Source organism: Oncorhynchus mykiss, chromosome 15 (genome assembly GCF_057628025.1).
Source record: "Oncorhynchus mykiss isolate SJ-2025 chromosome 15, ASM5762802v1, whole genome shotgun sequence".
NCBI lineage: Eukaryota > Metazoa > Chordata > Actinopteri > Salmoniformes > Salmonidae > Oncorhynchus > Oncorhynchus mykiss.
Window position 1 is genome coordinate 86,105,663 of NC_143036.1, and position 12,193 is coordinate 86,117,855.

The 12,193-nt window shown below is 44.5% G+C and overlaps 1 protein-coding gene across 1 annotated transcript in view; it reads right to left on the minus strand.

Annotated features, from left to right (window-relative positions):
• Positions 1-2,061: 2,061 nt before the first annotated feature.
• The window catches only part of ano2b (anoctamin 2b), a 110,282-nt gene continuing 100,150 nt past the window's right edge, over positions 2,062-12,193 (minus strand). The window contains exons 25-26 of the mRNA XM_090199052.1: positions 5,938-6,043; positions 2,062-3,201 (exon numbers count right to left, since the gene is read on the minus strand). Of these exons, the coding sequence (XP_090055178.1) occupies positions 2,806-3,201; positions 5,938-6,043 (502 nt within the window). The 3' untranslated portion in view covers positions 2,062-2,805. The remainder of the gene's footprint in view (positions 3,202-5,937; positions 6,044-12,193) is intronic.

Here is a 12,193-nt window from a genome sequence, read left to right on the forward strand (position 1 = left end):
GTGTGGCCCTGATTTAGCCCACTGCAGTAGGAGGTTACATTACTCTGTGTGGCCCTGATTTAGCCCACTGCAGTAGAAGGTTACAGAACCACTGCAGTAGAAGGTTACAGAACCACTGCAGTAGAAGGTTACAGAACCACTGCAGTAGAAGGTTACAGAACTCTGTGTGGCCCTGATTTAGCCCACTGCAGTAGAAGGTTACAGAACCACTGCAGTAGAAGGATAAAGAGGCAGTGCAGTAGAAGGTTACAGAACCACTGCAGTAGAAGGATAAAGAGGCAGTGCAGTAGAAGGTTACAGAACCACTGCAGTAGAAGGATAAAGAGGCAGTGCAGTAGAAGGTTACAGAACCACTGCAGTAGAAGGATAAATAGGCAGTGCAGTAGAAGGTTACAGAACCACTGCAGTAGAGGGTTAAAGAAGCAGTGCCGTCCAAATTGTTCCCAGTGTTGTTTTAAGACATACAACACTCAGATTGTGAAAATAATGATAATACCTTTTTTTTGGGAAAGGGCTTTCTGAAATAAATGCCTGTAATTTCAGGCATGGAGTTTTTGGCCCCGGTCATGACATCACAATCTGATCTGGTTATTCTGACAAACGACCAGTCATATTCTATTTGAATATGCATCACAGGAGGCTGCTGAGGGGAGGATGGCTCATAATAATGGTCAGAGTGAATGTAATGGTATCAAACACATGGAAAACGTGTTTGATACCATACCAGTTATCCATACCAGTCATGAACACGAGCCTGTTCTCCCCAATTAATTAATGTCTCCTCTGATATGTCTCCACCTACTTTGAAGGGGTAAGCGGGTAGATTCTAAAGTCTAGATTATGGGTTCCCAAACTCAGTCCTGGGCCGCCCCCCCCCCCCAACTCATCCAACCAACTCATCATCAAGCTGTGATTATCTGAATCAGCGGAGTAGTGCTGGGGGACAAAGCAAAAGGTCCACCCAAGGGGCCCCAGCACCGAGTTTGGGAAACCCAAGTCTGGACCATCCTATCTGCCAATCAGGGCTCTGTACATTACATTTGTATCAACACGGCCACATGATCAGACTGAGCATTTCAATGGCAAAATGAGGCTTATGACCAATGACCAAAATATATTTTATGTTATTTTCATGAAATAAACAGTGATTTATTAGCCGTACAATGATGATGATTTAAAAATACACTTTCAACAACTGCATGGGCTTTAAGAGAAGAGATAGAATGAACCGGAACAAAGAGCTCCACCCTCTCTTTCCAAGTTACAGGCAAGAATATGGACCAAATGTCCCCTCCTCTTGTGAAATGTGAAAGATGCTAACACCTGTGAAATGTGAAAGATGCTAACACCTGTGAAATGTGAAAGATGCTAACACCTGTGAAATGTGAGATGCTAACACCTCTGAACCTCAACATGTACATTACCCAGTTATACACTCTGGACCTCAACATGTACATTACCCAGTTATACACCTCTGAACCTCAACATGTACATTACCCAGTTATACACTCTGAACCTCAACATGTACATTACCCAGTTATACACTCTGAACCTCAACATGTACATTACCCAGTTATACACTCTGAACCTCAACATGTACATTACCCTTATACACTCTGAACCTCAACATGTACATTACCCAGTTAGTTATACACTCTGAACCTCAACATGTACATTACCCAGTTATACACTCTGGACCTCAACATGTACATTACCCAGTTATACACCTCTGAACCTCAACATGTACATTACCCAGTTATACACTCTGAACCTCAACATGTACATTACCCAGTTATACACTCTGAACCTCAACATGTACATTACCCAGTTATACACCTCTGAACCTCAACATGTACATTACCCAGTTATACACTCTGAACCTCAACATGTACATTACCCAGTTATACACTCTGAACCTCAACATGTACATTACCCTTATACACTCTGAACCTCAACATGTACATTACCCAGTTAGTTATACACTCTGAACCTCAACATGTACATTACCCAGTTATATACTCTGGACCTTGATATTCTATACATTACCCAGTCCTTTTAATGATTATTCTTACGTTTTATTTTTACAGGAACAGTACACATTTATCAACATTTCTGTAAAGTTGATGGTTTTAGCCAGCTGGATCATTTTCGACCAGAGTCCCTGGGAAGGTTATTAAAAACAAATCCAATAACAATACAGACAATAAGCACAGACAGAGCAACATATAACCAGTAACACAGACAGAGCAACATATAACCAGTAACACAGACAGAGCAACATATGACCAGTAACACACAGACAGAGACACAGACAGACAGAAAGCAACAACACAAACAGCAACCAAACAGCATGACAGAAAAAGAGCCAACACTGTATAGCAGACAGCATGGAAAGCAGGTCTACACAGCTGGGGATGGTGTTGACACACCTGACTGTCCGTTAGCCATGTCTTTAGGTTATTGGTGAAGGTACCGTAAACAGCAGCTCCATGTGTGTTCCAGACATGGGAAGCTCTCTCAGAGAAGACCGTCAGGCTGAAGGTGTTTTTCCTTAAGGGAACTATACAGTCACTTCTCATCATGCAGATTAACATACAATGGTCAAGAATATGTAGATTATCCGGCCAGAAGAACAAATCCATGATCAGTATGTTCCAGCATCACACTGCTTCAGAAAGAGAACACCAAGTCTACATGGGTGAGAGATACAGAGGAGCATTCAGACTCCATGTAGCTACCACACTAGTGTCTGAACTTCTCCTTTGGGGATAAAGATCGTTTGTATCCAACCGCTACAGCAGCGTGTCAGACCGCTGTGTGTCGGGCTGCGTCGTTGCTAGGAGACATGGACATCTGTCGGCCTGCGTTGTTGCTAGGAGACATGGACATCTGTCTGGTGAACTGGCTGAAACTGGCAGCCCTGCATCTCACCCGGGATTCCCCTCCCTCTCCGCCCGGGGGCTGGCCTAGGCCCTGAGAGAGGCCTAGGGGTAGAGTACGGAAGTGGGCCGTGTCGGGGTGACCCTGGCTGGGCAGGTCCTTGGAGGAAAAGAGGCTCTGGAGGAGGTGGAACTTCTCCTTCTCCTCCCGGAGGAACACGTCCACCAGCAGAGTCTTCTCTCTCTTCAGCTGCTCACTGATGTTCTTCGGTACGTCTGGGATCACCCAGGCAACCAGCAGGCTCAGGAACATCACCAGGTTCTGATGGAGACAGCGTCATGGACGTCAGGGTGGAGGTTGAAGGAAGGATGTAGCACAAAGTGACAACAGAAGACAGGAGTTTGTTAAACTGGTTGGTGATGTACTGAATCATCTGATAAATGCTCCACTGTGACTAAAATACAACCACACTGCAACCACAGTGGTCCAACCACACTGATCATTGGTCCAACCACACTGCAACCACAGTGGTCCAACCACACTGCAACCACAGTTGTCCAACCACACTGCAACCACAGTTGTCCAACCACACTGATCATTGAACCAGGTAACTATTCCAGAGTCAGTTTGATATTACATACAGTACCAGGTAACTGTTCCAGAGTCCGTTTGATATTACATACAGTACCAGGTAACTGTGCCAGAGTCAGTTTGATATTACATACAGTACCAGGTAACTGTTCCAGAGTCCGTTTGATATTACATACAGTACCAGGTAACTGTTCCAGAGTCAGTTTGATATTACATACAGTACCAGGTAACTGTTCCAGAGTCAGTTTGATATTACATACAGTACCAGGTAACTGTTCCAGAGTCAGTTTGATATTACATACAGTACCAGGTAACTGTTCCAGAGTCAGTTTGATATTACATACAGTACCAGGTAACTGTTCCAGAGTCAGTTTGATATTACATACAGTACCAGGTAACTGTTCCAGAGTCAGTTTGATATTACATACAGTACCAGGTAACTGTTCCAGAGTCAGTTTGATATTACATACAGTACCAGGTAACTGTTCCAGAGTCAGTTTGATATTACATACAGTACCAGGTAACTGTTCCAGAGTCAGTTTGATATTACATACAGTACCAGGTAACTGTTCCAGAGTCAGTTTGATATTACATACAGTACCAGGTAACTGTTCCAGAGTCAGTTTGATATTACATACAGTACCAGGTAACTGTTCCAGAGTCAGTTTGATATTATATACAGTACCAGGTAACTGTTCCAGAGTCAGTTTGATATTACATACAGTACCAGGTAACTGTTCCAGAGTCAGTTTGATATTACATACAGTACCAGTCAACAGTTTGGACAACCCTAGTCATTCAAGTTTATTTATTTATTTATTTACAATTTTCTACATTGTAGAATAATAGTGAAGACATCAAAACTATGAAATAACACATATGGGATCATGTAGTAACCAAAAAGTATTTCAGATTCTTCGAAATAGCCACACTTGCCCTTGATGACAGCTTTGCACACTCTGGCATTTTCTCAACCAGCTTCATGAGGTAGTCACCTGGAATGCATTTCAATTAACAGATGTTGTTAAAAGTTCACCTGTGGAACTTCTTTCCTTAATACGTTTGAGACAATCAGTTTTGTTGTGACAAGGTAGGGGTGGTATACAGAAGATAGCCCTATTTGGTAAAAGACCAAGTCCATATTATGGCAAGAACAGCTCAAATAAGCAAAGAGAAAAGACAGTCCATCATTACTTTAAGACATGAAGGTCAGTTAATCCGGAAAATGTCAAGAACTTTGAAAGTTTCAAATGCAGTCGCAAAAACCATCAAGCTCTACGAAACTGGCTCTCATGAGGACCACCACAGGAAAGGAAGACAGAGTTACCTCTGCTGCAGAGGTTACCAGCCTCAGTTACCAGCCTCAGTTACCAGCCTCAGTTACCAGTCTCAGTTACCAGTCTCAGTTACCAGTCTCAGTTACCAGTCTCAGTTACCAGCCTCAGTTACCAGCCTCAGTTACCAGCCTCAGTTACCAGCCTCAGTTACCAGCCTCAGTTACCAGCCTCAGTTACCAGCCTCAGTTACCAGCCTCAGTTACCAGCCTCAGTTACCAGCCTCAGACTGCAGTCCAAATAAATGCTTCAGAGTTCAAGTAACAGACACATCTCAACATCATTCGTTCAGAGGAGACTGCGTGAATCAGGCCCTCATTGCTGCAAAAAAAAAACTACTAAAGGACACCAATGAGAAGAAGAGACTTGATTGGGCCAAAACACATGAGCAATAGACATCAGACTGATTGAAATCTGTCCTTTGGTGTGATGAGTCCAGATTTGAGATTTTTGGTTCCAACCGCCGTGTCTTTGGGAGACGCAGAGTAGGTGAACCAATGATCTCCGCATGTGTGGTTCCCTCCGTGAAGCATGGAGGAGGAGGTGTGATGGTGCTTTGCTGGTGATACGGTCAGTGATTGACTTAGAATTCAAGGCACACTTAACCAACATGGCTACCACAGCATTCTGCAACGATGCTCAATCCCATCTGGTTTGTGTTCAGTGGGACTATCATTTGTTTTTCAACAGGACAATGACCCAACACACCTCCAGGCTGTGTAAGGGCTATTTGACCAAGAAGGAGAGTGATCAGATGACGTGGCCTCCACAATCACCTGACCTCAACCCAATAGAGATGGTATGGGATGAGATGGACTGCAGAGTGAAGGAAAAGTAGCCAACAAGTGTTCAGCAAAAGTGGGAACTCCTTCAAGAATGTTGGAAAAGCATTCCAGGTGAAGTTGGTTGAGAGAACGCCAAGAGTTTGCAAAGCTGTCATCAAGGCAAAGGGTGGCTAGTAGGTGTCCAAACTTTTGACTAGTACTGTACATACAGAATATCTCCTGACTAAAGTACTTTTTAAATGTTCATAGGTGTCCCTGATATTTGTGGTACTGTACATACAGAATATATCCTGATACAATACTTGTTTAAATGTTCATAAGTGTCCCTGCTATTTGTGGTACTATACCTGGAACAGGATGACGAAGGCCAGTCTGGCAGCAAGGACAGCCCAGTAGGTTTTAGAGAACTGGTAGGCTTCAGCTGACCATGGAGGCTCTCTGTAGTCCTTATACCTGGGGGGTTGGGAGGGGGGGGGGGGGGGGTTACTAGAGGTCTTGGAAATGTTAGTGATCCCTTTAAGGCAGACAGCAGACGGACACTTCTACTCTCTAAACCAGTTACTAGATGTAACACATGACTAGCCAGACAGACACACAATGCAACAGGAGAACAGAGCTGCTGGCCAGTGTTTCTCCCTCTGTAGTAATGAACACAGCCCGTAGACTAGGAGACAGACATGTTTCTCCCTCTGTAGTAATCTATACCCAAATTTGGTTTTGAATGGTCTGAGTATTTTAGGGTTAGGGTCAGACTGTAGTCTAGGGGACAGAGCCATAATGGAGGTGGTCAGACTATAGTCTAGGGGAAAGAGCCATAATGGAGGTGGTCAGACTGTAGTCTAGGGGACAGAGCCATAATGGAGGTGGTCAGACTGTAGTCTAGTGGACAGAGCCATAATGGAGGTCAGACTGTAGTCTAGGGGACAGAGCCATAATGGAGAAGGTCAGACTGTAGTCTAGGGGACAGAGTCATAATGGAGGTTGTCAGACTATAGTCTAGGGAACAGAGCCATAATGGAGGTTGTCAGACTGTAGTCTAGGGGAAAGAGCCATAATGGAGGTGGTCAGACTGTAGCCTAGGGGACAGAGTCATAATGGAGGTGGTAAGACTGTAGTCTACGGAACAGGGTCATAATGGAGGTGGTCAGACTGTCGGGTAAGTGCCCTCAGTGCCCCTCTATCCTCTACACAACCATGTTAATGATACCCCTCTATACAACCATGTTATTAATGATGCATCTCAGTACCCCTCTATACAACCATGTTATTAATGATGCCCCTCAGTACCCCTCTATACAACCATGTTATTAATGATGCCCCTCAGTACCCCTCTATACAACCATGTTATTAATGATGCATCTCAGTACCCCTCTATACAACCATGTTATTAATGATGCCCCTCAGTGCCCCTCTATCAAACCATGTTATTAATGATGCCCCTCAGTACCCCTCTATACAACCATGTTATTAATGATGCTCCTCAGTAACCCTCCATCCTCTACACAACCATGTTATTAATGATGCCCCTCAGTACCCCTCTATACAACCATGTTATTAATGATGCCCCTCAGTACCCCTCTATACAACCATGTTATTAATGATGCCCCTCAGTACCCCTCTATACAACCATGTTATTAATGATGCCCCTCAGTACCCCTCTATACAACCATGTTATTAATGATGCCCCTCAGTACCCCTCTATCAAACCATGTTATTAATGATGCATCTCAGTACCCCTCTATCAAACCATGTTATTAATGATGCCCCTCAGTACCCCTCTATACAACCATGTTATTAATGATGCATCTCAGTACCCCTCTATACAACCATGTTATTAATGATGCATCTCAGTACCCCCTCTATACAACCATGTTATTAATGATGCATCTCAGTACCCCTCTATACAACCATGTTATTAATGATGCATCTCAGTACCCCCTCTATACAACCATGTTATTAATGATGCATCTCAGTACCCCTCTATACAACCATGTTATTAATGATGCATCTCAGTACCCCTCTATACAACCATGTTATTAATGATGCATCTCAGTACCCCCTCTATACAACCATGTTAATGATACCCCTCTATACAACCATGTTATTAATGATGCATCTCAGTACCCCTCTATACAACCATGTTATTAATGATGCATCTCAGTACCCCCTCTATACAACCATGTTAATGATACCCCTCTATACAACCATGTTATTAATGATGCCCCTCAGTGCCCCTCTATCCTCTATACAACCATGTTAATGATACCCCTCCATACAACCATGTTATTAATGATGCATCTCAGTACCCCTCTATCAAACCATGTTATTAATGATGCCCCTCAGTACCCCTCTATACAACCATGTTATTAATGATGCCCCTCAGTACCCCTCTATACAACCATGTTATTAATGATGCATCTCAGTACCCCTCTATCAAACCATGTTATTAATGATGCCCCTCAGTGCCCCCTCTATACAACCATGTTATTAATGATGCATCTCAGGACCCCTCTATACAACCATGTTATTAATGATGCCACTCAGTACCCCTCTATACAACCATGTTATTAATGATTCCCCTCAGTACCCCTCTATACAACCATGTTATTAATGATGCATCTCAGTACCCCCTCTATACAACCATGTTATTAATGATGCATCTCAGTACCCCCTCTATACAACCATGTTATTAATGATGCCCCTCAGTACCCCTCTATCCTCTATACAACCATGTTATTAATGATTCCCCTCAGTACCCCTCTATCCTCTATCCAACCATGTTATATCCTCTATACAACCATGCTATTAATGATGCCCCTCAGTACCCCTCTATACAACTATGTTATTAATGATGCCCCTCAGTACCCCTCTATCCTCTATCCCACCATGTTATTAATGATGCCCCTCAGGACCCCTCTATCCAACCATGTTATTAATGATGCCCCTCAGGACCCCTCTATCCAACCATGTTATTAATGATTCCCCTCAGTACCCCTCTATCCTCTATCCAACCATGTTATTAATGATTCCCCTCAGTACCCCTCTATCCTCTATCCAACCATGTTATATCCTCTATACAACCATGCTATTAATGATGCCCCTCAGTACCCCTCTATACAGCCATGTTATTAATGAGAACCATGGCAAGAGGACCGTGGCTAGAGGACCGTGGCTAGAGGACCGTGGCTAGAGGACCGTGGCTAGAGGACCGTGGCTACAGGACCGTGGCTACAGGACCGTGGCTACAGGACCTCGGCTACAGGACCTCGGCTAGAGGACCTCGGCTAGAGGACCTCGGCTAGAGGACCTCGGCTAGAGGACCTCGGCTAGAGGACCTCGGCTAGAGGACCTCGGCTAGAGGACCATGGCTAGAGGACCTCGGCTAGAGGACCATGGCTAGAGGACCGTGGCTAGAGGACCGTGGCTGGAGGACCATAAAGCACAATAACAGCCAGTTTAATGTTTCTATTAGAAACTGGGTTTCTACTATGAAACAACTAGAGTCGCTAGAGATACTACGATACTACAGCAGGTCAGACAGACGGATGAAAACAGAGAAACTATTCTTGTCAGAATGGACATCAAAGCCAAGTTGAATTTCCTCTAAACGTTTGATTGGCTGTATTGAATTAGGAAAACATCATAGAGACAGACTGGTCCTGGTGTATGGCCATATACAGGCATGGAGCAGGAATGTGTGAGACTGGCTCCGATTCACCCAGCCACCCTACACTCTATCTGCCCTCAGGCCCCTGCCTCTCCCTGGGAGCCTCTCCCTGGGAGTCCCCCCTCACACACACACAGATCTGATTCCCTGAAAAAGACATCACCTCAATGATCCTCTGGCTGCCTCCATGTTTGGTTATCACAATACTGACCATGTCAAAAATAGAACAGACACACACTCATTCAATAATACAGAGCTCTCCAAAAGTATTGGGACAGTGATTTATTTGTTGTTATTTTGGCTCTGTACTCCAGCACTTTGGATTTTAAACGATAAAATTACTACGAGGTCAAAGTGTAGATATCAAGCTCTAATTTGAGGGTATTTTCATCCATATTGGGTGAATCGTTGAGAAATTACACCACTTTTTGTACATAGTCCCCCCTCAATTTAGAGGACCAAAAATCTTCGGACAAATTCATTTATATTTGTAATACTCAAATGTTTAGTATTTGGTTCCATAAGCAATGAGTTTCGGCACCGGGGGAGATGGCTGCCGTTGTACGATCTCCTAACCAACTGTGCCATTGTGCGTGTTTTTTGCGTTATTTGCTAACTTAGCAAATAACTTAGCTTGAACATAATGTTTCTGCCACCGTGTCTTGTGACTGAAAAGAGCTTCTAGATATCAGGACAGCGATTACTCAACCCGTACTGGAGGAAACCTTTTTCTTTAACGAGTCGGACGGGTAGGATTTACTTCAGACGCCCGACATGGCCCCCATCCCCATCATTCGCAGGAGAAAGAGACGGAGATATCGGGGGACGAAGGTCTGGGTGCCTTGTAAGGATCCGTCGGCGAGCGGTTAATCTCCCTTTACCATCGGTCCTATTAACCAACGTACAATCAATGGAAAATAAAATAGACGAACTACAATCACGTTTATCCTAGCAACGGGACTGGAATACCTTATGTTTCACCGAGTCGTGGCTAAACGACGAAATGAATAACATACAGCTGGCAGGTTAAACACTCTATCGGCAGGATAGACCACCGGCCTCTGGTAAGACACGGGGCGGAGGTCTATGTATATTTCTAAACAACTGCTGGTGCACGAAATCTAAGGAGGTCTTGAGGTTTTGCTCGCCTGAGGTAGAGTTTCTGATGATAAGCTGTAGACCACATTATTTACCAAGTGAGTTTATCTATATTATTTGTAGCCGTCTATTTACCACCACAAACCGATGCTGCCACTAAGACCAATGAGCTAAATACGGCCATAAGCAAACAGGAAAACACTTATCCAGAGGGGGCGCACCTAGTGGCCGCGGACTTTAATGAAAGGAAACTTGAATCTGTTTTACCTCATTTCTATCAGCATGTTAAATGTGCAACCAGAGGGAAAGAAAACTCTGGACCACCTTTACTCCACACACACAGAGACGCATACAAAGCTCTCCCTCACCCTCCATTTGGCAAATCTGACCATAATTCCATCCTAATTCCTGCTTACAAGCAAAAACTAAAGCAGGAAGCACCAGCGACTCAGTCAATAAAAAAAGTAGTCAGATGAAGCAGATGCTAAACTACAGGACTGTTTTGCTAGCAGATTGAAATTTGTTCAGGGATTCTTCCGATGGCATTAAGGAGTACACCACATCAGTCACTGGCTTTATAAATAAGTGCATCGATGACGCCTTCCCCACAGTGACCATACGTACATACCCCAAACAGAAGCCATGGAGAACAGGCAACATCCACACTGAGCTAAAGGGTAGAGCTGCCGCTTTAAAGGGGCGTGACTCTAACCCGGAAGCTTATAATAAATCCTGCTATGTCCTCAGATGAACCATCGAACACCTTGTCAATACAGGACTATGATTGAATCGTACTACACCGGCTTCGATGCTCATCAGATATGGCAGGGCTTGCAAACTATTACAGACTACAAAGGGAAGCACAGCCGAGAGCTGCCCAGTGACACGAGCCTACCAGACAAGCTAAATTACTTCTATGCTCGGTTCGATGCAAGTAACACTGAAACACGTATGAGAGCATAAGCTGTTTGGGACGACTGTGTGATCACGCTCTCCGCAGCTGATGTGAGTAAGACCTGTAAACAGGTCAACATTCACAAGGCCGCAGGGCCAGACGGATTACCAGGACGTGTACTCTGAGCATGTGCTGACCAACTGGCAAGTCTTCATTGACTTTTTCAACCTGTCCCTGTCTGAGTCTAATAGCAACATGTTTCAAGCAGACCACCATAGTCCCTGTGCCCAAGAACACTAAGGTAACCTGCCTAAATGACTACCGACCCGTAGCACTCACATCTGTAGCCATGAAGTGCTTTGAAAGGCTGGTCATGGCTCACATCAACACCATTATTCCAGGCACCCTAGACCCACTCCAATTTGCATACCACCCCGACAGATCCACAGATGATACAGTCTCTATTGCACTCCACACGGCCCTTTCCCACCTGGACAAAAGGAACACCTATGTGAGAATGCTATTCATTAACTACAGCTCAGCATTCAACACCATGATGCCCTCAAAGCTCATCACTAAGTTAAGGACTCTGGGACGAAACACCTCCCTCTGCAACTGGATCCTGGACTTCCTGACAGTCACTCCCAGGTGGTAAGGGTATGTAACAGCACATCTGCCACGCTGATCCTTAACACAGGGGCCTCTCAGGGGTACATGCTCAGTCCCCGCATGTACTCCCTCCCTGTTCACTCATGACTGCACGGCCAGGTACGAATTCAACACCATCGTTAAGTGTGCTTGTGACACACCAGTGGTAGGCTAGATCACCGACAACGACGAGACAGCCTATAGGGAGCAGGTCAGAGACCTGGCAGTGTGGTGCCAGGATAACAACCTCTTCCTCAATGTGATCAAGACTAAGGAGATGATTGTTGACTACAGG